Consider the following 27,337-nt stretch of genomic DNA (forward strand, 5'->3'; position numbering starts at 1 on the left):
CTTATTTGAAAATATCTAGGGCAAGGGTGTTAAAAGCTGTTTCAATGAAAGTACTCTAACAGCCTTTACAACGTTGTTTTGCTTGCAAAATCTGAATGATAATTTACAGGCACAGAATATTTTATCTGTACATTTCTTTAATAATAAAAGTTGATTTACTTTAAACTGTGTAATTGCTTGATGTGCTTTTATTGACAGGAATTGTCCTATTTCGATTGTAACTTGTAGGATTTTTCTATGGTGGATGCATAAATATAAAATTATTTTTAAAAAATTGCCAGTGAGAGGGCAGAGTTCCCATTCAGAGCAGTAGTACCTCAACAAGTCATTTCCAGCAGAACCACATTATATACCAATTCTTTTAAAAGTGAAATCCAGCAAATTTATTTTTACATAAAAGTAGCTACATAAACATGAAGACCTGAAAGTTCTTTGAAATATCAAATATATAAAGCATTGATTATGAAAATCACTCTGTATTATAGATTTACTATTAAGAAAAAGTTTAATGATGCAGTTTGTCAAAGTGGAAGTTCTTAAACTGCTTAATTTGTTGTCTGATAGTTGAATTTGCAACCACGTGTCCTTAAATGTGAAGGGTTTACCTTCTCATCTGTTCTATTTGTAAATATATAGAAAACAGGCTGAGATTAAAACCTTTTAAGACAGAGACCCTTTATAACACAATCTGGCTTTAGGCAACTCTGTCTGTCCCACTGATCGCTGTCTCTCACCTGCAGTCGAGGATGGCGCGAGCCGTGGGGGGGGGGGGGTTGCAATCTGCACACCGGCATGGAGGGGGCGGAGCCTGCGGTGGCTCAAGACTCACAGCCTATCGTAAAGTTTGTCACTTCTCACAACGCTGCTTACCTGTGCGCCGAAACACCGACATCGCCTCACCTGGACCGTCTCCGAGAGATGAAATATGATGAGGATATTCTTGTTCTGTTCACATTTTTCGACGGAAGGAAAACACAACAGAGCTGAGCTTAGAAAAAGTTTCAAACAGAAAATAAAAGAAGTTGCCGCTCAAAGGACAAACAGGTAACACATGAAATGTCATTTACAACACTGTGACCTAATGTATGCGTTACCGTTTCTCTTTATCTTTACTGTTTTTATGTTTTCTGATCTCCAGTAGCAACAGCCTGAAATGCCTGCACGAATGTAAAGTATTAAACAGTATCTTTGATTTAAGTCAGCTGTAAGGAACTATTATACCACATGAGAAAATCTAAGTATTTCAAATTCATGCTGACAATAGCAATATTTCAAAGTGTCATTAAGCAGAAAAATATTAACAACATGTACAACAAGAATATTTATCCTAATACTAGGCTATTAAAAATGCTGTGTTAAATTCCCATGTTAAATTGGAAAAAGTGGGCTATTGAAGAAATGTACTGAACTCAGCTATAAGAACGTCTATATAGCTGCCTTAATGAAACATGTATAATTAGAACATCATAGACTATAAAGCCATGTTTTAGGTCTAATAATAACGTTATTACAGATTCTGGTTTCTGTCACTATAAGAATCCTGTTTCTTGTTAAACTAGTTATTATCTAGTTAAGCTTAAAGCTCTTAATGTTTATGAAGGAACAATTCTCATAACTGGATTTAAACTCGAGAATAAACAAGTGAAGTGAGCTTGAAACACAATTCAGGGATTAAATATTGTAATTTGTGAAACTTAAATAACATGTATATTTGTATAAATAACATGTATGGTGGTGAATGATCAGTGCTTTCAAATTAATGTCTATGTAAGATATAGACATAATACAAAGCTCAAGTAAAAGCGTAAACAAACTGTACTAAAAGTATAAAAAAGCTTTGACAGTGTTATAGTGGAATATTACAACATTATATGATTAACATTTTATTACTAATACTATACCTTTCATAAGGAAGCTACCTTTTCAAACACTGCATCTTTTCATGTTCGTATGTTTTATATTTTTACTGCTCACTCAGACGTGTATTTTCAATTAAAAGTGTGGGTCTACAATGTTTGATAAATAGGAGCATTAATGAGAAGGAAGTACGTCACTTACATTAATGTTCTGCTTGTATTTTTGTGGCACCCAATCTTCACGGTATTTTATATCTATACTAAAAATCTGTATAAAAAAAGTCTCTGATTTGCCTGATCTGTGTGATCTATATTTTATATCAGTGTTTTTATAAACATGAAAACTGTAAGTGAAAGCAACTCAAAGAAAAGAAACAACAATTTTTTTGAAATTACAGAAAAAAGGGAAAGATGATCTGTACATTTTTCAGCAGTTCCCAATGAGAAAATGTATGAAGGGCAACATTTTGATCCAAAAAAATCATTTTTTTATAAGACCAAAATGTTGTCGCCTAAGTCAAGTCAACTTCATTTATTTACTGAGTGTTGATTTGATAATTATGTTCAACTCTGTTTAATGAACTTTCTGTTTAAAGATTTTCAGAATATATGTATGTACTGTACACACGGACAAATTGATAAAAAAGTTCAACTTCGCTTAACACATATGACAGGCATAAACTCAATGTGCTTCAAACTGAAGGAAAATAGGCAAAGAACACAGTTAATTAAAATCACACCATGCAAAATAAGAAGAGGGTAATACAACAAGTGACATAAAAACACAAAAATGTAAAAGTGCAATTTAAGTGTAACCAATTCATGACGTATTTTGAGCCAAACCAAAAGCTTGTAAGGAAGAGGATGATTCTCGGTGCAGGTCTTCAGGAGACCTTTGGTATTACATAAAAACCTATAACATTTTAAAAAATCATTGTACTTCACAAAAGTGTCTGGTAATCATGACTTCCAATGTAAAATAAACAGTCCCTTCATTTTTAGTAATATTTTCTAAACTTTTACTATCAATATATCAGTTGCCAATTTCTTTGGACAATGTGTGTGAATCAAAAGAATCAGTTTTTGAGGCTTGTGTGATTTTGGTTAAAAAGAAGGAGTCTGAACTTTGTTTGTCGTCACCGTAGAGTGCTTGATAAAGGCAGCTGTCAAAATGAAAAATCTTTTCTCAACTTTTTCTCAAAGGAGAATGTTTTCCGTAAAGAGCTGTTTATTGTTAATTGTACATTTGCTGTGCAGATTGTTTAAAAAAATACTTTTTTGTGTCATTGCTTATATAAATCTATGTCACACAAATGCCCCTAAATCATGAGGATGTTAAACTGTCATCCATATCCAAACTATCTCTGCAATTAATCACACAGCGGAAGCAAAGAGCAGCAAGTACGATGAAATTAGCCTTCCATCTAAAACTCTGTATGTCATTAACTTAATCCATCACTCGAAGGACACGAAGGACATGTAAATGTCAGTTATCCTATTTTATAGTTATCGGAAGTAGAATTACAAATCACTTTAATAAAAAGAAAAGCGTTTTCTTGTTTCTACATGGCACCCTCTTGAACTTTTTGCATGTTTGGTGTATCATTACAGCATTTTAAAAAAAACATGTTTGATGTAGAACATCAAAACATAAGCACCAAAAACTGAGATTTTTTTTTGCACTTTTAACTCAAAATCTTTAAAGTGAATGGTGCTACAGGCTGCTCACAAATGACCCGACCCTGAGGTGTTCCTTTTCACCCAACTTTTCTTCTGGCATGATAAAACAAACAACTTACAAATATCATTTGACCCTTAGTGTGACTTTTTTAAATATCCTCCTGTCTGGAAGGTATTATAGGAAAAATGTGGTGGGTAGAGTATGTCATTTTTGTGTGTAAAAACCTTGTCGTTAAGTTCTTACTACAAAAAAATTGGATGATGAATACAATTCATGAAAATAATAAAGGTGGAATGCATTCTTATTGTTTTCTACTTGAAAATCCCCCTCACCCCTTTTCTGTACCTCTTCTCAATGTCAGACTTGTAAACCGTGGGCTATGCTGGGTCTTGGTCGGGCAAGTTTTATGACCAAAGCTCTGTCATTGCTCTGTACCATCCTGCCATCCCCTCCCCGGGGCCCCCTCCATGCCAGCTGTTTCCCTTGGGAGCTTGCAGTGCTTCCAGCACTTTAGCTAGCAGATGGGGAGGTTGCTGCTGTCTCTGTTTGTTTACGGTCGTGTCAGTAAGACATGGGGAGACCAGTTCGCCATACATTTGAGATGCATTCCCAAAAAATTACAGAGCAGCTCTGGCTCCAGGCCGACATGAAATAGATCAGCTTGACCTTTAACTCCAGACCTTTCATTAGGGAATTCCAAACTAATTGTTTTACGATTTCTTTGTGACTAGAAAGCATCATCGGTGAGTTTACCTGAACCTTTGAGGCAAGTGTTATCCTGTTTGTTTTGTCTTATTGACTTAACAAATTGAGATCCACTGAAGGGGATCTGGCTCTGTCAGTCAGAGTGTGTGTGTCAAACAACGTGCACTATTCCTCCTTCTACATCTCAGACATGTATCTCTTCCTCTGGAAGTTTGACCTTTTATTTCAGGACGACCTCTAGCAGTTTGATGCGTCAGATATGGTATCACAACAAGTGATCTCAAGACTGAGAAGCTTCAGACTTTACTGTTTCCTGCTGTAAAGATAATTGTAGATGTTCCAGGATGGGGGTGTGGTGGAAGTCAACAAGATTGTTTGGGGCTAGGACATGTTTTGAGCCAGGCACAAGTCTCACGGGCTGGTAGCTTCTTGTCATAAATTTCAACAGACTAGTTCGATTTTAACAAGCTTTGTGTCACCTCTGGAAATAGAATCCCTCCCCCTGCTGACAGACTGAAGGTGTGCACAACATACCTGCAGTGTGTTGAGGATACAAAGCTGTTTCAGAGCGTGTGCCCATAATTATAAATATAAAAGTAATTGTTCTCATGTCATGCTTGGACTCCTTGTCTCATGCTTCTGAAAGTCGTCTTTTACTGTTGATACTTTCTGAAGCTGATGTGTAAGAGGCAGGAAGTTTTACGGGACTCCTTTTGTAACTCGCCCGGAGGCCTGTTGTTGTAAATCATGTGTGATTTATAAAAAACAGGTTCTGCTGTCTGCCAGGTTTCATCTCCACAAACCTCAGAGACGTACAAATAGACTTTGGCCCGCAGCCATACCTCCCTGGAACTTCTTACTTTACCAAACTGTTCTCCTGTCAACACTCCCCTTCACTCTCATCCCTCCCCCCCCTCCACTACTTCTACCTCTGCACACAGCCGACCATGTTGTTTTCTTTGAGCTTCTCTTTTGACTGTCCTCCATGGGAAGTACCTGGCAGCGGATGCATGTGGCAGGCTTCTGCCTGGACACGTCTTTCTCCCCCTCTTTTCTGTCTCCACGGCCACGCAGCGTGAGAACCGCAGTATCCATGGTGATGAAGGAGGTGTGCTCTGGTTGGTTACTTAAATGTTGTAGACAGGAGGATTTAGGCTTGAGTGCCTGTACTTCAAAAGTTCTGAAACCTTAGATCAGCAGAAGCTGAGTAATTTCAAAGCCTTGAAAAAAATGACCTCAGAACTTTAAAGTCATCACAAGTGGTTTAGTGAAGTCATAGCCTGATAACAGCTGAGTTAAAGAGCTAACAGTTTGCCTTTTCTTTTCTTCCGTAGGTGTCTTCACTGAATTGCCATCCCACCATGTTGTAATATTCGTGGGTTTACCCTAAAGATTGTGAACAACACTTTGAGCAGCTAACCTCCTCAACTATTTTGCACCTGCAGCAGCTGTTCTCATGGCCCATCCTTATGAGCCTTGGTTACGGACAGCACCACCTAGTGGCAGCTCAGAAGACATGAACATCCCCTCCTGGTGGGACCTGCATAGAGACGTCCAACCAGGGAGCTGGATTGACTTGCAGACAAGCCAAGGAGTGGGCTTACCTTCAGTGAATCCAGGGAGCTCCATGGGGCTGCAGCCATCTTTAGGGCCGTACGGCTCTGACCCTCAGCTATGCACTCTGCCCTCTGCACAACATGCACCACCCTCACACTCATCTCACCTCTACCCTCATGATGGCTTTAAGATGGAGCCCCTGGCCCCTGAAATGCTGCAGCAAGAACCATTCTCCCTCGAGGAACCACAGGAAAACCCAGTCACTGCACGCCCCAAGCCCCAGCGCCGCTCCTCTTCTAGGAGTGCGGGCCAGGCTGTGTGTCGATGTCCCAACTGTGTCCATGCTGAACAGATGGGCCAGAGCACAGAAGACAGCCGAAGGAAACACATGCACAATTGCCACATACCTGGCTGTGGCAAAGCCTACGCCAAGACCTCCCATCTGAAGGCTCACCTACGATGGCACAGTGGAGACCGGCCATTTGTGTGTAACTGGCTTTTCTGCGGCAAAAGATTTACACGGTCTGACGAGTTGCAGCGCCACCTGCAGACACACACTGGAGCTAAAAAGTTCAGCTGCGCATTATGCCCAAGAGTGTTTATGCGGAATGACCACCTGGCTAAACACATGCGCACACACGAGTCCCCTCCAGGACATGGAGAGGAGAGAGTGAATGGAGACGGGAGGTTAGAGAAGGGCTTTGAAGCTGCTACACCTTCTCAGTCTTCTTCAAATGTGTCTTTGTCTGAAGGCACAGAGCCTCCACTGAAGCTTAAATGTGAGGCAGACCCCTCAGTCTCAAGTGTGACGGGGCAGTCCGACTAATTTCAGCAGAATATTTCTTGCAATTAAAGGTTCAACATTTATTGACCTCTCTTCCATACAGTAGAGGTGCCATAGTTTTAAAATAGAATAGAGAGTAGCAAACAGGTTTGGAGAAACTTTTACTGATAAAAGTTGGATTGAACAGAACATGTTTGCTGGATTTCCTGTGAAGTCTATTAACTGGGTTAACTCAGTTGTGAACTATATGTAATGGCCCGCAGAAGAAAAAAAAAAAAACATTTTACTGATTCTGTGGATAAAAATGTCCTCTGTTTACCGAAAATGAAAGGTGACTAAACGTAGGCAACAATGCTGAAGCTGCAGCTGCTAGAGCTACCAGTAGACAGAGCGACAAGGCTAAGGTCACTTGATGGTGGCTTTTAATTTGTTTACAGTGGAATTAATTAAATATGTCACTGGTAGAGTTGGAAAAATATTCTTCTTCTATAATTTCAAAGGCAGCATGCTTTTGAATGGAGCTTGACGATGAGTGTCCCCATATTTGGGGCGTGTGCTGTTGATGATGATGAGACACTGAAAAATTAAAGTACTTTGTGTCATTATAAAGGTCACTAGCGTTTGGGATTGTTGTCGGTTCATGCCATAAAACTGGGTGTGTATCTAAGTTGGTATGTACTTCGTTAAGAGCTAAGGCTGTGCTTAAGGAAACATACAGACTAAGATAATGTAATGCTCACGTTATAATATAATAGAACATAATATACTATAAAATAAAACTGGAAAATAGATGCACTACTAATGCTAGTATTTACCAAGTGTTTTAATTTTAATTGCAAATCACGTCAAAGAAAAGTTCATACATCTGTAGAATGTGAACACTGGTTTGTGTTGCAAACAATGCATACTTGCATTAAGTGAAACAATGATGTGAAAAGGGTAAGCTTACAGATAAAGTACCGACAATTGGTGTTCTCCACTTACACAAGGAGGTAACAACAGGAACTTAAAAAGTGGCAAACAAGAAGAGCAAATGCTGCCTGGTCAACTGAATCCTGGTTTGTGTAGCTATCGATACAATGAAAAGTTTTAAAATGTACACAACTCCACAATCTGCTTTGTCAACATTACAGGCTCCTGGTGCTGAATGAAATGTCCAGAGAGGTAGTTATTTTTACCCAGTGGTATTTTGCAGTGCAAACATTTAAAGCTGCAAAAACGTTTGTCTTTTTCACATATGCATGAAATTACTTACCAGCTTAAGATTTTTATGGCCAGGCATAAAGAGATGAGGATGAAGTTTCCTTTTTGGTATTTTAAGAATAAAGTTTTTGTTTTTTTTGTTTTTTTTAAATTCCAGAATTCTGCTTAAGTACCGCTGTCAGGCACAAGAAAAAAAAAATCAAATGAGGATGTCTTATCGTATATAATCATTTCCAATGTTTGATATGAACACATTTGAAACTTCAGATAGGTATACAGATCTTTTCTCCTCTGATTTAAAACTCCAACTAATATTTAATATTCATGTCCCTGCACTTATTCTGAAAGTAAGACATAATTCATTACATTTAAAATGTTCTTAAAATGTAAATGTATTTTACCTTATCATTAGTGCAAAGTAATAAATAAGTAATGACATATTATTCCCACTTTTATTGATATCTTTGAAACTAATTCTGAAGTGGTCTAACTTTATTGTCGATATTTTAGCTTTATTTGAATTATTTCAACTTTAGTCTCAAAATTAAACTTTAGAAACATCTTCCCCCTCTAGTGTACTCCCCCTGTCAGGTCCTAATTCTCTTTTTTCAGGCTTAATTCAACAAGTAATAATAACTCTGCAGCTCACCTCACCCCTCATGAGTATGCACAAAATGTCAAACAGTGGACCTTAAACGTATGCATTAGCATTATTAAACAGTTCTTCTACACAAGTTGTTACAGTTTGCAGCAGATGGGCTATTACTCAACACATCATCATGTGTTAGATTGTCTTCTGTTTTAAAGGTTCACTTAAAAAGAATAAACATTAAACACATTTTTAAATGTGACAACCATTTGGCTCTTTATTAGCGTGCAGACAAAGTTAGCAGTTGAGTAAACTGCCGTTGAGAAACACAAATGTTTAGATTGCTAGTTTTGGAAAGTTAGTTTATGATCAATATTATGTGTTCAGTAGAATGTTCATTATGTGTTTGTAGCAGGCAGTGAGAGGCTTTACAGTTAAAACACTATTAGGATGTAAACCATCACACACATTAGGCTTACATTAATATTTAGTTGGGAGCTTGCATTATTGGAAGTTCACTATCGCTGTATTTATGTATAGACAGTCAAGTATTGTGTATTGACTATTTTTTCATTTGTGTTGTTATATCATAGATAGTCTTCTTAAATGTTGGTCAGTAGCACAACATGGTCATTTTGTTTTAAATTTGGTTGCTGTAGTAAATGCTTTTGTTGACTGTAATAAAAAAGGTCTAAAACTTGTATTAAGTTAAATATCATAGATTAATAATTTGTATTTAATCCATAATGTTGTTCTTTATTAAATAAAAAATATATTCTGTGTCCATGTTGAACCTATATTTCTTCTTCTGTGTTTCTTGATTTTACCCATTTGCAACAGCAGACAGAATTATTATTATTGAAATTGTAGGTCGCAGCTCCAGTTGCCTATCCAAGCGGAAGAAGCAGACATTAATTGGATGTTTTAGAGCACAATTTGATTGTTCCAAATCTCAGATACTACACTATGGTCAATGGACTTTTAAAAAAAAACAACACACAATTATACATCATTATGTCATTTGAAGCAAAGAAAAGGCATAGCTTTCTTTATTCAGTTGCTAAATTACTTGTTTCAAGCTCTAAAGGAAAGTTTGCCCTTACAGTGTGCCTATAAAAAGCCTTCAAATGAAAAACAGAAAAACTTTAAATTATGTCTGGTTTATACATACAGGTTAAAACCACATTATTAATCCTCTAGGACAAGCATTCGGGATACATTCACATGTCAGTTACAACATATCATCAGATAAACAGGTCGACAAAGAGCAACCAGATCTTCAAACAGTTATGAATAATAGATAGATAGATAGATAGATAGATAGATAGATAGATAGATAGATAGATAGATAGATAGATAGATAGATAGATAGATAGATAGATAGATAAGATAGATAGATAGATAGATAGATAGATAGATAGATAGATAGATAGATAGATAGATAGATAGATAGATAGATAGATACTTTATTGATCCCGAGGGAAATTCAAGTGATAAATACATTCAACATCAGATAATGTTTTCAATAAATAGAGACCTCTATGAATAAACCCTACAGCAGGCTGCTTAAGGAACTGATCATCATCAATTAAAGCTAAAGTTGTTCAGCATTTATCATCCTGATAGGAAGGATTGAAGGAGTGGGCATATCTGGTGGTTCTCCTTGAAGGGGAAGAAAGCGCTGTCTCGAGGTCATTAAAGGAAACAGATGTATGTACTGGTCGATTAAAGGTTCATTTTGCTTTGTTGACCACACACTCCTTCCAAAGGAAGCTCAAGTCACTCAGCTGGACTCCAGTGGTCTTTGAGTAGACTTTCAAGATATGCTGTATATGGTTGGTGCTGTAGTGTCTTTCCCAGACAACCTGCTAAAGAAATGTTTAAAAAACATGACAAAATGTTGACTGTCAAAATAATATTTCACGGTCCCAAGGTTTTGATATGACTCAATTGTTTTAACACTCTCATTACGGATAAGGCTTCAGGGTTACAACATTCTTCATGAAATCAATTGTCATTTATTTGGTTTTAACCACATTGAGCTCCAGGAAGTTGTCATTGCACCATTAAACAAATCAATATAAATATTAGTTTTAAGGGGTCAAAAGTCAAAAGGTAAGTAAACATGGAACAATTAAACTTTGTCAAGATGCTGTTTTAGGATCAACCTGTTCTGCCCATGCAGAAAGAATCTGTATCAATTTAACAAGATTCAAGATATTATTTTAAAAATCCTCAACCATGGGCAGTCAAACAAAATGACTCTTCTGCAAGGGCATGTAATAAAAACACTCAAGCATTAGTAAATACACTGTACAATATAAAGATGTAAAATAGAAAAGCAGAGGAATGTAAAAATGTAGTAAATCAAGGTGCAACGTGTATGCGCGCGCGTGTGTACGTTCATTTGTACTAAATGTGACCTAAATTGTAATGACCTCATGATGAGTGAAACTCATCATATTATTATATATATTATATATATATATTATTATATTATTATATATTCCCTGATATGTATAATTTTACAGTCGACGATTTTGTAACGATTTAAAGAAATGCACCTGAAGGCACCAGAAGACTGAACCGGAAACAGAGTAGAAGAAAACAGGAAGTATTCTGAACACTTAGCTGCTCCATTTTCTCTCTCACGGCGAACTGGTGTTTCGCCTTTTATCTTTATTTAAGGACATTTTTCTTTCCTAATTCTGGTGGACTGAAACGACGATATTATCAAGATGGGGGGAGGTGATCTTGTAAGTATAAAGTTTATCCAAAAAAAACCTAAATTATTTCATGATTACACAATTCTGTTCAGATTATTTACGTGTGTTCAAATTGTCCCTCTAATATCAAATATACATACAGCTGGTGAAACATGGGTCATTATCCACTGGGCATTGTTGGAAATCACGATTTAATCGAGCATCCATTAATTTACTGAGACGTTATTTTATTAAAGACTGTTAGCCAAAGCTAACTTCACCTTAAAGTCTGATGCTTTCATTAAAGAGTCAAGAAAACAACATTAAAACGATTTGTTTCACAAGCAAATAGTTTAAACTCCAAAGATGTAATCGGTTTCTAATAGATCAGTGTGTTTGTTTAGAAAGTCTGTTAAATTAAAGCTACAGTAAATCCATGTCTTCAATCTTGTCTGATTTCAGAATCTGAAAAAGAGCTGGCATCCCCAGACTATGAAAAACATTGAACGAGTTTGGAAAGCTGAACAGAAACATGAAGCTGAACGCAAGAAGATTGAAGAGCTCCAAAAGGAACTAAAAAACGAAAGAACCCGAGAAGAAATGACCAGATATGCAGAAGAATCGGGTGCCATCAAGTAAATACTCTGATTTGATCTAAGTATTTGTTTTATGGTACGATACAAAGTGTCTGATTCATGTTGTGGCTTTTTATGATTTCAGAAAGAAAGATGATCGTCTGGACTGGATGTACCAAGGCCCTGCTGGCCAGGTGTCCCGAGATGAGTATCTGCTGGGACGTCCCATCGACAAGCAGATCACTGATCAATATGAGGAGCCTGAGAGTGGTCCATCAGCCGAGACTGGCCTCCTTCCAGGGTCCATCTTTAACCCTGCCACCCCTGCTTCCAACCTGGACCTGGCTGCCAAAATCAGGGAAGACCCCCTTTTTGAAATCAGGTGAGCGAGACACTGTTCTCCAAAGTGTTTGAAAAATAATTTCAAAGTTGCCAGTGGTTTAATTTCATTGTTGTTTTCTAAGGAAACGTGAAGAAGAAAAGAAAAGAGAAGTCCTGAGTAACCCTGTGAAGATGAAGAAAATCAAAGAAATGGTAAAATTCTTATTTATTTTTTTTGTAATGGCTTTATTAGATTATATAATTTTGGATTGAATTATTTTGCTTTAAATAACCAACCCAGCTTGTCTGAACTTTACATACTCAAATTTTGACACTTAATAATCTGTTTCTCCATCCAATGTTATGTTTAGGACATATGCACTAAAAAACGTTTGTACTGACGGACGTCTTATCATGAATTATTTTGTCTTCTCACAGCTCCGCCAGAATCTCAGCAAGAAAGAAAAGAAAAAGAAGAGGAAGAAGGACAAAAAGGAGAAGAAAGGAGACAAAGAAAGGAAAAAAGAGAAGAAGAACAAGAGAAGGAGTTCGAGTTCAAGCTCAGAGGAAGAGGGAAAACACAGGTACATATGTTGACAGGTTGTTACATTATTAGCCCTACAAACAAATGTCACATGTTTTACATTGTAACTGCTGTTGTGCACACTAAACTGTATTAATTAAATGTTATTAGGACACATTCAAGAGATGAATCTACCAAATCGCGTTCTCATCATGTCCCAGGCTACGGCCTTCAGGTAAGGAAGCAGTCGAGCTAATATATTCATATACAGGATATGTACATTGTACATCTCTTGCTCGTCCAAGTCTTAACAGCTCAGTCTTTTGTCTCAGCTCCCTGCTGGCAGACACCACCAGTCCTCGACTCCCTCCAATAACTCCGGGCGCCGTGAGAGGAGCCGCTCCCGATCGCCTCACAAGAACAACGGTCACTCCTACTCTTCGTCTTCACAGAGAAGAGACAGAAAAGTTGAACCCAAGAGTGTCAGCCCACAGAGACAGCGTTACCAAAGACAGAGACATCAAGTGTCCAAGTAAGCGTTACAGGGCTGTTACAAGGATAGTCAAGGGGAGGCTCATAAGATACACAAAGATACATAGACTACACAAACAGTGGCTGGCTGGCGGTGTAGTGTGGGGGCTTACCTCTGGTCAGTGGCGAGCTCCGACAGCCAGGCCTCACACAAGAGGCCAACACAAGCGCTCAGTCTCTTTCTCAAGTGTTGTTGTTTACAAGTTGGTCAAATGAAAAGGAACCAGAAATCAGGAGGTACTGGCTGTCTGTCTAGTTGTTGCTTGGATGTCAGGTCACACACTGGCTTCGTTTCGACTCTTATGTCACACACTTTTCACACCTCCGTTACTTAATTAGGCCCACTCACTACCAGCCATCAAAAAACGAACAGAGGACATCATGCATACTAAGAGACTTGAGAACCCAACAAGGCCGAAAGAGAGTGTTCACACTCTGCCTCTACGTAATCTGGATGATGTTCAAATGAATATTTTTGGTGTAGACTGTGTATTTATTGTTGGACGGCTAGAAGTAGAAGCGTGCATTCTGTGTCGGTAACAGCTGTTATAAACCTTTTTGTAACTCGTCACAATGTTGGAGTCTCCTCTTCAGTGCTCAGTTTCCAACCCTCATGTTATTAAAAAATCCTCTTTTTAACAGTTTGTTCTGCTGAGTAACACTATAATGTCCCTCCTGTCTCCATTGTGTTGCAAATTCTCCTGTGAAACATAGAACGACTTGTTGTTTTTGCACTGATCCATTCTTTCAATCATTTCAAAATACAAATATATCTCCTCTGTCAACCACACTTGCTCGTAGTTCAACTATTAGTTGTACGAGATTTTTGTGTGAAAGCTATTATGAATCTTTTCCAATTGTACTAAGTCATTAACAGCATTGTCACTTTTTTTCTGTCTTCTGTAGAAAACTTTCTGCAGTGGAACTGGAGCGCAAGAGGCGGGAAATGATGGACCAGGCCAAGCAGAGGGAGGAGGACAGAGAGAATAATGTGAAGAAATACAAGACACAAGATGAGCAGGAAAAACAGCGGGAACAAAATGTCAAGCGTGACCGCCATGCTGGCTTCATTCAGTAAGTTATCCTCACGGAGCTTGGAAAGAAAAGATTTGGATTCATGTAGACATTTTGTCAAATTTTCCTCCTTAATCTCGGAATAATGTCTCTTTATTTAAACCTACATAAACAGCTCCACTAACCCCCCCCCCCTTTCATTTTCAGTGACATGAAGCTGGAGAGTGCTGCCAGTTCTTCTTTAGAGGACAGGGTAAAGAGGAACATTCACTCCATTCAGAGGACGCCGGCCTCCCTAGACAACTTTATGAAGAGATGAACACAAACCATTTATTGTACAGATAGAATTAAATGAACTGACTTTAAAGGCTCAGACAAACTGTGCTTTTATGTATTTAGTTTGGATGGTGATGGGGGTCTGTATGGCTTGATCACTACCCAGTGGCTTTTATTTTTGGCTTTTTGGCCCCCAATATTCACAAGGGCCAACAATGTACAAAGTGTAGTTGAATTTTTTCCCCAGTATTATAGGTCTTGTTTTTTTATAAAATACTGTATATTTGTTACTTTGTAAAGTTCTGTGAGAATCCAATGGAATAAAAACATCTTCCATAACGTATTTGTTCTTTTAAAACAATCATGTTGTCAGTGGGGGTCAATATATTTATTCTGATGATGAAAACAAACCTGGCACAAATGAACCGTTATAAAGGTAACATAAAGGGCTGGATAAGGAACTACATCTTCATTTTGATCAATGGAGTTAATTGTTTTAATTATAAATATGTTAATTGTTCAGTAGTTATAAAACATTTTTTAAAGGTGTTTGACAACTCCTTACTCGTGGTGGAAACGTTTTACTCTTTCGAAAAAAATGGTGAAATTTAATATAATAGTATAAGATAGATAGATAGATACTTTATTGATCCCGAGGGACATTCAATAAGATAGCAGTACAGGATTTATATCCTTTAATTTTTAGCACCAGTTGATCTCCCGTACACTCTCGTACCTGTTCGTGTCAGTCTCGTTTTGATGTTTGTTATAGTAATATCGTTAATAACCATTTTCAGAAAATGTCCCCGGTTATAATTTCACTTTAACTCACCTCACACTAACTATGCATCCAATGCTCGCTTCAATCCACATTAGCCAATGGTAGCAGTTTTTAAAACTGAGCGCAGTTCCCTCAGCCAATTGCATTCACGAATGCGTAATGACGTAGCTCAATCACGTTAGTCTGATCCTTGTGTTTCTAAATCGTGTAGTCACTCTGGGAAACGAGCACAGCAACAACGAAGAGGAGATTTTAGTTTCTGGTGTTTGGGAATATAACACAAAACTATCACAATGGTAAGAACAGCGTGGATTAGATCATATCAGAATGGTTTGTATTTAAAATGTAATTAATTTAGTTCATAAAGCTCACATTTTCACAGCTCGGCTAAGCTAACGTTGGCAGTCAACATACATGTAGCATTCAGCTAACAAACGTTAAATTATTTAAATTAATTGTGTTAAACTTAAGTTTTTTTAAGGTTATCACGTTTTTATATAACAATATATTCCAAATAAAACCCTAGATAAAGATAGGGAGCGACTGATCACACATGTAGCCGGGTAATATCCGGGATGCTAACTGATTAGCTTTAGCTCACATTACAGGTGTGTTTTGTTTCAGCTTCGCGAGTTCACTGATACTTAATGATTTTATTGTTGTACCTGAGGTAAACAAACATTAATGATCAGATTGTGTCAATTGTCAGCTTGAATAGCATCAACATCATGATAAAAAAAGGTTAACTAATAAACAGACTTAAATCGAACTATTATTAAAAATATCAGACTTAAGCTCAGCTGATTAAACTGTTTAACACTTAAGTGAATTAAGTTCTTTTTATATGCATGAAGTCAGTATGAGACAAAAAATAATTAAATACTGTAAAATACTGAGACATCCAAAAAAGAAATGAAAACAAAACACAAGAAGTCACGAGCTAAAAACAAGATTAGTTGATGTGATGTTGATGTGGGTTTAGATACTTTTTGCCTTTGGATTATTTTAGTGTCATTTCTCTTTATCTGCAAACTTAATGTAAAAGTTTCTACTTGTGATCGTTTTTGATTTTATCATTCTGACCTTTTTTATATTTTATCAATCAATTGATTGTTTTGACCAGAGCACAGTAATTCAAGTCAAGAACAGTTATTAAATCTATTTCAAGCCCAAGTACATTCATCAAGAAATGTTGGTTTTACTTTCTGTATTTGTCTTGACAATAAAGTCATTCTTCTGAGCTGAATACAAGCCGCCAGATGTTACACAATGAATCATTTAATTTGATCTGACCTACCTCTCTTCTCTCTCCTCATCCAGTCTATTATGTCCTATAACGGAGGGGCTGTCATGGCCATGCGTGGGAAGAACTGCGTGGCGATAGCCGCTGACCGGAGGTTTGGTATTCAAGCTCAGATGGTCACCACAGATTTCCAGAAGATCTTCCCCATGGGAGACCGGCTGTACATTGGCCTAGCTGGATTGGCCACTGATGTTCAGACAGTGTGAGTGTGAATAACCCTCATGATCTGATCTCTCTCATGTTGTCCTTCACTCTTTGGGCATTGTGCACGCTTTAGTTGAGACTCTACAAACTAGCAACGTGCAGATTTGACTTATGTGTACCAACTAATTTAGAAACTGTGGAATTCAAAACCACTTTAATGAAATACGTCTCTGATGACAACCAGTGTGGACTTTGACTAGACTAGTTATTACTGTTGCTGACTGTTTGAGGAAACTGTTGTCGACATCTCTAATGTTAGTGGAAGATGGGAAATAAATAACTTTTCACTCTGATGTGTTTTTCTCTTTCGGTAACTGCATATCTTTGCCTTGCATGTAGATCCCAGAGACTTAAGTTCAGACTAAACCTGTATGAGCTGAAAGAGGGTCGTCAGATTAAGCCCAAGACCTTCATGAGCATGGTGTCCAACCTGCTGTATGAAAGGAGGTGAGTACACTAAACTTAACTGGAACCCATTTTAATGTGAGTGACACCCACATGCGACTTAAAAGTGTCAAGATGACAAAATAATTTCTGTGGGTTTAGATACTTGTATAATTGTGAATGATGATGTGATCCTCTCATTAGGTTTGGGCCGTACTACATTGAGCCCGTGATCGCAGGACTAGATCCCAAAACCTTAGAGCCCTTCATCTGCTCCTTGGATTTGATTGGCTGCCCCATGGTCACAGAAGACTTTGTCGTGAGCGGAACCTGCTCAGAGCAGATGTACGGCATGTGTGAATCTTTGTGGGAGCCAGACATGGTAAGTAGTGTGTGAAGCTTCTCGTCAGTGTTATACATGTTCACACGTTTTCACACTGAATATAATAGGGGAAAAAAGATCTGCAAATGAATAGTCCCTATCTTCACAAATCCTTGGTGTAACTTGCCTCTATGTGTCTGTAGAGCACATGTTGTATGGAAACATGGTCAGAACTACAGGGGTCTTTGACAGTGTGTAAAGTTTAAATCTGGATTTGATTCCTTCCAGATCTAAGTATGTATGGGAAGTCTACAGACGATTGACACTCTTCTTTATACAAGAAAAGAACGTTCAGAACTTTTAGAAGAATAATTCTAAAGTCTTTTGAAGATTATTTCAAAAGACGCCATGCCCTAATGGGATGTTTTTATCTTCCATGGGGAGTGAGTAAACGAGGCTGCAACAGCGCCATTTCATTTAAATGTGTTGTACATGTTTAACTCTGTTATTGCTAATAGCTTTAGTTTAAACATCCTGCCAGTTGTTACCTGATGTCAAATGATCTGATAATATAGAGTAGTGTGGGAAAGTATGGAGTTGTGACAGTTTGAAGCAGCATTCATATTCAGAAGAAAAAAAAACCTTTGCAATCTGTGATCTCTGCTCAGGCTTTGAGTTGCACACACCCCTCCCTGTTGCAGTTTCTGCCAAGCTTCTTGTTGTTCTTGCTCCTGATAGTCTTTACTTAAAAACTGATGACTGTTCATTTGTTGAATGTGTGACTGTGCAGGAACCAGAGGACCTGTTTGAGACCATCTCCCAGGCGATGCTGAATGCAGTTGATAGAGATGCCGTGTCTGGCATGGGAGTGGTGGTACACGTCATGTAAGTTACGTGGTAACAACAGCTGTGTGCACAGGTCAGAGGTTTGATGTAACTGACAGTCTTCTCTTTTCTCTGGCAGTGAGAAAGACAAGATCACCACACGAACCCTGAAGGCCAGGATGGACTAGAGCGTCTGCGTCTCTCTGCACTTCACCATTACAAATGTTTTGTATAAAATAATAAACAATGCTTGTACCGTCTTCTTTTTCTTATTCAATAAATGAACCCGGGTTATCACCTTGACTGAACGCGTTGCTGTCACTGCTGTGCTGTACAGATCTCTTTGTTGCACATTTCATAAACCCTACATGTCAAGTTGTGCAACAAACCAAGATGCTGTTTTTGGCAACTGACTAAAAATAAAAGGAAGGTGACACATGAAGGGCTGTCTAAATGTGAAACACTTGAGCCTTCAAATCTGTTTAAAATGTCCAGAGGATTATCTAGATTACAAAACTGAAGTCCAGTATGTCACACTGCAGAGAGACGCACTTCTTCGATTTTGACACGCTTTGATTCAAAAGATGTTCTCAAATCGTTAAAAAAGGATGACCAATATTCTTAAGTAGCTTCTAACTTAAAGTTCAAATATAAAAAAAGTAGAATGGTACTTTATTAATTCAATAAAATGTAATTTAAGGAGTTGAGCGCACAAACTACTGAACACATTTTTAAATAATCCCAAGCAATGATTTGTACATGATGCGTTCTGTAATGTGGGCTTCTGTGGGAAGCTGTCAAGTCTCTTAAAAAAGAAATAAACACGTCAGGATTATCCCAGCGAGGGTTTAGGATGGATTCATTTTTTAATTCTGTTTAAAAGCAACTTTAGGGAACTTCTGATTTCAGAGTGTGAATTTACTTGCAAGAGAGTCAACCTGGACAATAATACCACTGCAATGTTTTTGTTCAAACGATCGGCAAACTGAGTTAATGTAATACTAAATCTCTTATTTATATGAAACCTGATCCACACATTTAGATTTTTGAGATAATGGCACAGTCAGGTTTTTTTTTTTTTGGTCATTTTGTAAAGACAAAGAGCCCTTAGGGTCCATTTACTCTTTTTCCTGCATCAACACTTCTATCTTGTGACTTTTATTTAGGCCAGTTGTCATGGAGACAGCTTTGCTGTCACATGCCATAAAAATGAAGTCACTTAAGAAAACAATCAAGAGTCCAACAACCAAGACAAGATAAAACTCCCTTTAATATGCAATGAATCATTTTCAAGTAACCTTTTTTTCTAATGTCTGTTGGTAACAAAACAATACTGTATACAAACACAAAATTGCTACATTAATGTAAACAAGATATAAAAATGATCCTTATGGTAATAAAACAAGTATTTGCTGCAGAATTCCCCTTTTTGTCAATTTTTTTTCTTAGACCAACCTCCACCAAGCTCACAGATAAATTCCCAAAATATTCAAAAACAATATGGCAACGTAACATTCAAACACCAAGTTTTTTTTCCTGTTTTTTTTTTTTTTTTTTTTGTTTTCTTTTGTCATTTTAGTCAAAACAGTCAGACGCTAAGTTCAGTGGTTTGATGTTTCAACGTACTGGTGGAGTCTCATGTACACATCAGCCATGCATTTTGATATTGCATTCATTTACATAATACACCATTATATATGAATGTTTTATCCCCTGTTGTTCCAATTTGTCAGCAATACTTTGTATTTTTTCTGTTGTTACAGAGAGAGAGAAGTCTGATGGAGACTGTCAAAGAGTTTGTCATGCAATCTGACCATTCAGCATCTGTGTGAGTTGTTTACATCCGTGTGTGTGTTTGTGTCTAATAGAAATCATAAGAACATCGACATGAACAGAAACCGAAGAGACTCTACTAACGAACTGGTAACTGCCGAAGCGGACACTCGTTCAAGGCATTAGTGAGACAGTTCCCGTGCTGGCGTGAGGAGTAACAAGGTGACTGAGGCGGATCAGGAGGCAGACTTTTTTTTCTTTTTTTTTTTTTTTAAATAACAGGGAGATTTATCAGGATGTTCCAAACTCAGTGAGGGGTTTTCACAAGTTTTCCTTGCGGTGGATGAGGGAGCCAGGGAGATTTGTGTGGGAAATGTAACAGGCTCAATGCATCCTTCCTGCCAGACTCATGCTGGCATTGGGAAGATACTGATATTTAAAAAAAGAACATTTAAAGGACATACTGTAGAGAAGCAGGGAGCAGGGGTGGCGGTGGGCGGGTGGAGGAGTAGAGTAAGAGAAATAAGTGCGTGGCGTTTGACAGATCCATGACAGGAAGTGAAAGGCTGGACTTGGGGAAGGGAGATGAGTCTATGACAGGATGTTGGACATGAACTCGTAGAATCGTTTAGAGTACTGCTCTGGGTTCACTGTCGAGATCTCGGCTCCCGCCTGAAAAACAACATCACAGAAAACTATTAAAAAAATGGAGTGACACAAATGCAAGTGTTGTGTGCAAAAAAAAATATTCCTCCACTCCTAAGAAAAGTAGATATTCAGGATTTAAAGCTTAATAATTATTGACCACACAGCTAATAAAGGGAACACTTAAATCACACATCTGATCTTGATCAATTAATTTTTTACGTTTTGAACATTTTCACTGATGCATATTGTATAATTTGTTGAGAACAAAAATACAAAGGAAACCAAATTCATCAACTCACTGAGGGCTGCAGGTACAACCTCAAGCTGCCAGCACTGAGAAGCAGCTTGGCAGAAAAGAAAACTAGAGAACAATGCATGTGGTGGCCATGAGCTAAACTATTTCTTTTTGGGCCTTGTCTTGCTTTCGCCTCTCCACTGAACCTGCTGTCACCATCATTTGAAGCAAAGCAGGTGAAACTGATTCATAAGAACTTGAGCTTCATAAATGGAAAGACTGATATACCTGAAGTTTAAGACTCAGTGTTACACTCTGACCATTAAGTGCATCTATCTTTTGGAAAACTAACTAAAAAAATTGAAAAAAGAAAAATTTAAACTAAACTATCAACATAAAAATATAAATTCATATATTATTTGTATGTAATTCTAAGTCTCAACAGAATCAGGTAAAACTCGTTATGAATTCATGTCCCTTTCTTCTGATGAGAAAAAAAAAAAATGAGCTGAAGTTGTCGGAGATCACGTCTGTCAAGGAACTGAAGTGAAATGAAATATCAGGAATGAGATCAAAGTCCTCTTAATCATTGTGTTTGACACTTACCTTCTGACTAACCGTTTTAATGTAACTGTGTTAATGCATCCTAAATGCTGTCCTTGTTTTCATATTATATTCTAGCTCTACTCTCAGAAAAAAAGACATTGAAGCAAGTGATTCGCCGAATTGGGAAACCAATTATAAAAAGAATAAACAAAAGTCAATGAATGGGGAAAAAGGACAATGGGAAAAAAAACATCTCATATTAATCCTTGGGGTTAATAATTCAGTCAAATCACTTATAATCTCTTAATCCTTCAAATATTAAGATGATCTTTTAATCTTTTAATTTGAGTAACTATTTAGTTATGTTGATCGTTGTGATCCTTTAACCTTAATCAAATAGACATCACATTGTTTATATTCCTCTTTTGTTGTTTTCTTTTTAGCTGTGTACACTCTGAGGTGAAGCCAAATCATTTCGTAGTACAAATGTATAAGGACAATAAAGGCATTTCTTTCTATTTTACAACGTTGTTGTTTAAATCCCACACCACTAGGTGGCACTGTTGTAAGCTAGCACGAGTCGAGTTAAATCTTCAACGTCAACAGAACTTAAACTTAGGAAGAATTTAACACATACTTCATGCAGAAATATTAAAACATTTGTGAACAGGTTTTGTATGATAAAGTGACCCCTTCATCATGACGATGGCGTAAGGTATCACTAGAGTCGAGCAAATGCAAAATTCTCATTTTGTGCTTTAATTCATGTTTGTTGCACAACGTTTTATTTTGAACGCCCCATTTTACCCACAAGGCCTCAGAGCTGCAGTCTGGACACTCACCCCGTGTTTCACAGTTTTGGCAGCGTGTGCAGCTTTTTTCTTAGCGTCATAGTGCGTGAGGATGTCAATGATAGCCATGAAGTATACCTCCTTCTTCACAGCACCTGGGACAAGAACAACACAACACAAGCATTAACTACCAACTGAAAATCAACCTGCTGCTACTGCCAGAACCTCATTTCTTTGGCGTGGCTCTATGACAAAGACATTTCTATTATTGTATGACAACATTTGACCACTCCTTGTCTGCTCCACTCCTTAGTTTAAAGTTTCCTTAACCTGCCTGGTGTAAGTATTTCGGCTTAACTGTGCATGCAAAAGGTAAATGTAAAATGTAAGTCACAAAGTCAAAGACCACCCTCACTGTCGTGGCTCTTGATTGCGTAAACGTCCACAGAAGGGTCGAACTCCCCGGGGCCGAAGAATCCTCCACAGTTGAGAGGGTTCCCCGGGCTGTCAGGAGGTGTGCCGAAGGAGCCGGTGAGCACACCTCCTCCCATCCCATCGTTCTCGTACTCTTCCTCCTCTCCTGTGCCCTCCACGTCCATCTCCTCCTGCTCTGCCCGGTCTACATCATGGATGCCTACCAGAAGACTGTAGTCCATGATCTTAAGGGTGGCCAGGAACTGAAACATGCACAGAAAACATTAGAGATAAGGGCTTTGTTGTCTGGAGTAGTGCTTTCACACTTGCAGAAAACTCCTGAAAAACTCTGGATAGTTCCCTGAGGAGCTGTATGTGTGACCACAAACAGCCTTTTCTATTTACTTGGCCTTCAGCCCCCTAATATTTTTCCTGCTGCAAGTCTGAGTGAGCTGATATGAAAATGAAGCAGGATGTTATCCAGAGAATTTACCTTGGGATGTTTCTATACTTTAACTGCTGCACGGTGCATCGACTCTGCACGCCACCGCTATGAACTCTGTGCACCTAATTAAACGTAATTATCTGAAGATTGAGTAAAACAAAGACCAAAACAAAAACAAAGACCCAAATTTGCCCCTGAGGAACATTTGAACTTCTTTTGTCTCATTGGGCCAAAACTTTTTTTTTAATCTAAATTGGTTCCAGGAAAGAAAAAAAAAAAAAAAAAAAAGGAGTAAAAAAGGCTTTTACACATCCTCTGCACATAAACTGCCCGTCTGCAAACAACAGACTGAGTTAGCGAAAGGTGGTGAACTAAAACCCCGGCTTGGAAAGAAATTTGTTTTTCTGTTCTGACCTTTTAGCTACTGTATCACAAGGGATTTTTTCCAACTGGGCTTTCAATCAATAAACGTTATCTTTCCTAGTGTGGACGTAGCCTTAGTGTAACACTGTCTGAAATAAAACTGATCTGTTGCATGTAAATGTAGAAGACCAGATTTTTGGTTGCTTAAAGAGACAGTGTCAGCATCGTACTTTGAGGCTTATTTATACTGGAGCAGGTGTGATGATCTGGATGTGTCTCTAACCTCTACGTCCCGTTTTAGCTTCTCCAAAAAGTACTTCTTATTGTCATCTCCAATCTGCAGCTTCTGGCCTTCATTCAGGAAGTCGTTGTCTTTAAAAGTGGGGAGTTCTTTAGCCTGAAGAGAGGGATATTAAATGGGTATCAGACTGCAGTATAAATAGTGGTGGTCATCATCAACTGTGCACATGTGGGACATAAATATTAACTATTCAAACAGTCATGCAAGACAAAGTTCAAAATCAAAGAGTTATTTTCTAATCACAAGGACGCTTCTATTCTAAAGACACACACACACACACACACACACACACACACACACACACACACACACACACACACACACACACACACACACACACACACACACACACACACACACACACACACACACACACACACACACACACACACACACACACACACACACACACACACACACACACACACACACACACACACACACACACACACACACACACACACACACACACACACACACACACACACACACACACATTACTTAAGACAACTTAATTTAGTTTGTCTCTAAGGTGATCTGAGGGCATTTATTTCAGTCCCATCGTGTCAGCAGACATCGTACACTGAAATAAAACTCACCTTCTCCTTGTCGCTGGCTTCTCTGGAGACCGTAGAACCCTGGAAAAAAAAAGATTCAAAATAGAATCAATTGAAAGCAGCTTGAGAAATATCAAAAGCACATTACCCACTGTTACTCAGACAGCTTCTCTTTCAATCGTTGATATTAGACGGGTAAAACACTGTGCAGGAGAAGAGGATCATCAATGATTATTTTAAGAGAGAGTAAAAGAAGCAGTCAGAGCATCATTTGCCAAATCTACTGGTTTGGAAGTATTCGGCACAAACCTCAACATTGTCTTTAATGAACCGTATTTTTAATCTCTCCAGTGAATTTAAAACCTGGACTTTGAACTTCACATTTGAAGTGACATGATACGTCTATTTCTCCCTTCTGAGAGGACATCTGAAACTCAACAGATACAGATTACAGCTGATTTCAATGAGGTCTTTATTCACTCGATGTTTAGTAAGTGCTGTTTCAAAGATATGAAGGAGTTTCGACAGAGCCTTACCACTTCTTGATTTAATGACTTTTTTTAGCGTTAGATGAAGAACAATGGCAGATGTTTTACTTCACTTAGAGAGGTCTGATACAGAGCAGACGTGTAAAAAAAACCCAACCCTGGTATTAATCTGCCCAGAGAGTCCCTCAGACCAGACTGATGTTCATTAATATTCTGAATAACAGTTCACGTAGTGCAATATGTCAATAAGTCACTGCTGCAGTAAGGTTTTTTGTTTTGTATAATCTCTGTTTATGTTCCTTCTCATTCTCTTGCAACTGCAGGACAGAGTCCAAGACAAATGTCTCTTCAGAGACAAACAATCAGATCTGATTTTATACACCACCTAAAATCCTTTCAAGCTTCCAGGTTACTGGATATCCAGAGTCAGTGCTGCAGCAGCACCACCACAGATATGACTCTTTCCTCCAACATATAATTTTAGTTGACTGAAGCTGAAGCCTACATTACCCAGAATACCACTCAACCGTTGACAGTTCGGTCAGACAACTCGATACGGCGTTGCCGCTCAGCCTTCCATTAAATTTCAACCGACTGCCACAAATACAGGACAAAAATGTCCCTGCGGCTACGAAGACCGACATCAGGAAGGAAACTTGTGTTCCGAGCAGGCCGAGCCAGCAACACACCACTGCACACGCTCAGTGCACACGCTCCGTGCACCACACTGACAGAAATAAACCCTGAAGCCAGATCGTTTATTTTGGGAATATACACTAGGCAAATATTTCAGAGTGCTGGCATATTTTGGAAAGGCATCCAGATCTGAAACATACATATCTAAACAAACAGACTTCGATGAGTAACGTCAAGATTTCCCCTTCATTGAGTTTTCCCCCTTTTGTCATTATAGCATCTGTTTCACTGAAGCTAACGGCACGGCATGACCTCAGCCTGTCTGACAGCAAAATCCAAGATATAAAGATGGATTTCTTTTCTTTAAACGGAGGAAACCACAGTGTACTTGTCTTCAAAGAAATCTTTCATGTAAATAATGCACGTGTTTTAACGTCCATAACCTTTGATTGTGTTCACTTGGAGTGAAGTTAAAGCTGTTGTGAGAGACGCAGTCAAACAGGCACTTAAACACATCCTACCTTCAGGTCATATTTGCGGTGTACGGTGAGCCGATGGCTGAATACATTCCGGGTCACCACCATGTACGTCTCCACGCCATCCACTGTTAGCCTGTACATGCCGAGGAACTGAGGGAGCAGCGTGTTGCCATGACACTCAACTATAAACTGGAGGAAAATCAGGAGAGGAGCACATTAAGTGTAGGAGTGAGGAATCAAATATACAGGATGAAAACTGATTAATACTGGAAACAACACTGCTCAACAGTCAAACCATTTCTACACTGTTGCTTCATTTTGTGATTTTGGATTCAAATGAAGGAACTGTTGGGTTGTTTTCATAACCTTCACAGACTGGTGCTGTTAAATATCTCTGAAGAGCTGGAGCTCTAAAAACTGAGCATGTACAGATGAAATGGTGATTTCAGTAGTTATAACCCAAGGCTCTTTTTTCTTTCAGGCTCTGAAATAAAAAATTGCACGTAAGACACGTTTTGAATTGGCTTGGCAGCTAGAGAGGTGCCAGACCACTTCCTGAGCACTGCCGGGGAGCCCTTGAGCAAGGCACTGAACCCCAAAGCTGCTCTGGAGTGCTCGCTGTGGGCAGCCCCCCTCACTAGGATCCTGTTTGTGCATGAGTGTGTACCTCGGCCCATGTGTGTGTTCATGTTCATTAGACAGAGTGTAAACTGAATGGGATTAATAAAGTGCAACTTAGTATTATTACACAAGTTTCTGCTGTACTGCTGCTTCAATAACACAAAAAGCAACGGATGCACAATATTCAAGCCAGTCGTGTGTTCTTTAAGGGATTACTTCTATTTTTGTCAATGGAGTCCTTGAGCCTCGGATCAGAACAATGTAATGGCTATCTGATTTAGGCCTTGTTCACACGTAGCCGGGTTTTTGTAAAAACTAATATCCTGCCCCCTCCGTCTAGAAAAAAACTTAAAAACTTACTTAAAAAAACGTACACATGACCTTGTTTTTAGAAAAAACTTAATCCATGCGTAACCGCAGAAGTGCTTTTTTAAGTACACTCAAGCATACCAGACCTTTAGGTGGCAGTAGTTCCCCAAATCCTATCCATAGAAGGGCATCCATACTGTTTCCGAATGTAAACACAGGTCGCATATGTGATGTAAGAACATATTTTGTTGCAGGCAGTGACGTTTCGAAACGCAAAACCCCGGTTATTGACGTCCACATGCAAACGCATAAACGGAGAATTCGTAAATCTTCACTTTGGTCTGAGGTTTTTAAAAGCTTCATTTTTGATGCCGTAAATCTGCGTTTTCGTGTGGATGAGAGGCCAAAATGCAGAAAAATATCTTCGTTTTGTGAGATACCTGGCTACATGTGGACGGGGCCTTAAAAAAAAAAGATCTTTCATGTCTGTCATTATCTGAACGAGCTCTGTTAGAGGATGGACTGTGTGAAAACATCATGAATCCTCACAACATTTACTCTCTTTACTGACATTTCACAAATACGTCTGTGT

General features: G+C 38.4%; 4 protein-coding genes across 5 annotated transcripts; 3 read left to right on the forward strand and 1 right to left on the reverse strand.

Annotated features, from left to right (window-relative positions):
* The first annotated feature begins 806 nt into the window (after nucleotides 1–806).
* Nucleotides 807–7,351, forward strand: sp6 (Sp6 transcription factor). Its single transcript, XM_079337720.1, has 2 exons — nucleotides 807–1,044; nucleotides 5,577–7,351. The coding sequence occupies exon 2, from the start codon at nucleotides 5,699–5,701 to the stop codon at nucleotides 6,623–6,625; it is 927 nt and encodes a 308-aa protein (XP_079193846.1). The 5' UTR covers nucleotides 807–1,044; nucleotides 5,577–5,698; the 3' UTR covers nucleotides 6,626–7,351.
* A 3,589-nt stretch (nucleotides 7,352–10,940) lies between these two features.
* cwc25 (CWC25 spliceosome associated protein homolog) lies at nucleotides 10,941–14,659 on the forward strand. The gene is made up of 9 exons (XM_079338326.1): nucleotides 10,941–11,131; nucleotides 11,543–11,715; nucleotides 11,801–12,037; nucleotides 12,120–12,189; nucleotides 12,415–12,560; nucleotides 12,671–12,734; nucleotides 12,832–13,031; nucleotides 13,937–14,104; nucleotides 14,252–14,659. Exons 1-9 carry the CDS (start codon nucleotides 11,114–11,116, stop codon nucleotides 14,361–14,363), a joined length of 1,188 nt encoding a protein of 395 aa, XP_079194452.1. The 5' UTR covers nucleotides 10,941–11,113; the 3' UTR covers nucleotides 14,364–14,659.
* Nucleotides 14,660–15,259: 600 nt separating this feature from the next.
* Nucleotides 15,260–18,442, forward strand: psmb3 (proteasome 20S subunit beta 3). Its single transcript, XM_079371993.1, has 6 exons — nucleotides 15,260–15,397; nucleotides 16,422–16,606; nucleotides 16,948–17,055; nucleotides 17,197–17,374; nucleotides 18,105–18,199; nucleotides 18,279–18,442. Exons 1-6 carry the CDS (start codon nucleotides 15,395–15,397, stop codon nucleotides 18,325–18,327), a joined length of 618 nt encoding a protein of 205 aa, XP_079228119.1. The 5' UTR covers nucleotides 15,260–15,394; the 3' UTR covers nucleotides 18,328–18,442.
* Nucleotides 18,443–19,391: 949 nt separating this feature from the next.
* Nucleotides 19,392–26,038, reverse strand: LOC306820262 (phosphatidylinositol 5-phosphate 4-kinase type-2 beta-like). Of its 2 annotated transcripts, none has more exons than XM_079338065.1 (6): nucleotides 25,858–26,038; nucleotides 24,255–24,293; nucleotides 23,638–23,751; nucleotides 22,542–22,809; nucleotides 22,184–22,287; nucleotides 19,392–20,584 (listed from the first exon to the last, which is right to left on the reverse strand). In XM_079338065.1, exons 1-6 carry the CDS (start codon nucleotides 25,954–25,956, stop codon nucleotides 20,504–20,506), a joined length of 705 nt encoding a protein of 234 aa, XP_079194191.1. In that variant the 5' UTR covers nucleotides 25,957–26,038; the 3' UTR covers nucleotides 19,392–20,503. The 2 variants fall into 2 exon arrangements, with proteins under 2 accessions (XP_079194191.1, XP_079194192.1); XM_079338066.1 differs by having other exon boundaries at nucleotides 22,548–22,809; nucleotides 25,858–26,036.
* Nucleotides 26,039–27,337: the final 1,299 nt, after the last annotated feature.

This window comes from Symphodus melops (genome assembly GCF_947650265.1).
Source record: "Symphodus melops genome assembly, chromosome: 2".
NCBI classification, from domain to species: domain Eukaryota; kingdom Metazoa; phylum Chordata; class Actinopteri; order Labriformes; family Labridae; genus Symphodus; species Symphodus melops.

What these genes read in the sequence shown, in the direction of transcription:
- psmb3 (XM_079371993.1), top strand. An exon ending in GCCACTGATGTTCAGACAGT is followed by an intron (nt 16,607 to 16,947) that starts GTGAGTGTGAAT and finishes CCTTGCATGTAG; the next exon opens with ATCCCAGAGACTTAAGTTCA. An exon ending in AACCTGCTGTATGAAAGGAG is followed by an intron (nt 17,056 to 17,196) that starts GTGAGTACACTA and finishes TCCTCTCATTAG; the next exon opens with GTTTGGGCCGTACTACATTG.
- LOC306820262 (XM_079338065.1), bottom strand. Translation starts at nt 25,956, where the DNA reads ATGTACAGGCTAACAGTGGATGGCGTGGAGACGTACATGGTGGTGACC. An exon ending in ACCGCAAATATGACCTGAAG is followed by an intron (nt 24,294 to 25,857) that starts GTAGGATGTGTT and finishes TTTTTTTTCCAG; the next exon opens with GGTTCTACGGTCTCCAGAGA. An exon ending in AAGCCAGCGACAAGGAGAAG is followed by an intron (nt 23,752 to 24,254) that starts GTGAGTTTTATT and finishes CCCTCTCTTCAG; the next exon opens with GCTAAAGAACTCCCCACTTT.
- cwc25 (XM_079338326.1), top strand. An exon ending in TGAAGAAAATCAAAGAAATG is followed by an intron (nt 12,190 to 12,414) that starts GTAAAATTCTTA and finishes GTCTTCTCACAG; the next exon opens with CTCCGCCAGAATCTCAGCAA. An exon ending in CAGAGACATCAAGTGTCCAA is followed by an intron (nt 13,032 to 13,936) that starts GTAAGCGTTACA and finishes TGTCTTCTGTAG; the next exon opens with AAAACTTTCTGCAGTGGAAC.
- sp6 (XM_079337720.1), top strand. Translation starts at nt 5,699, where the DNA reads ATGGCCCATCCTTATGAGCCTTGGTTACGGACAGCACCACCTAGTGGC.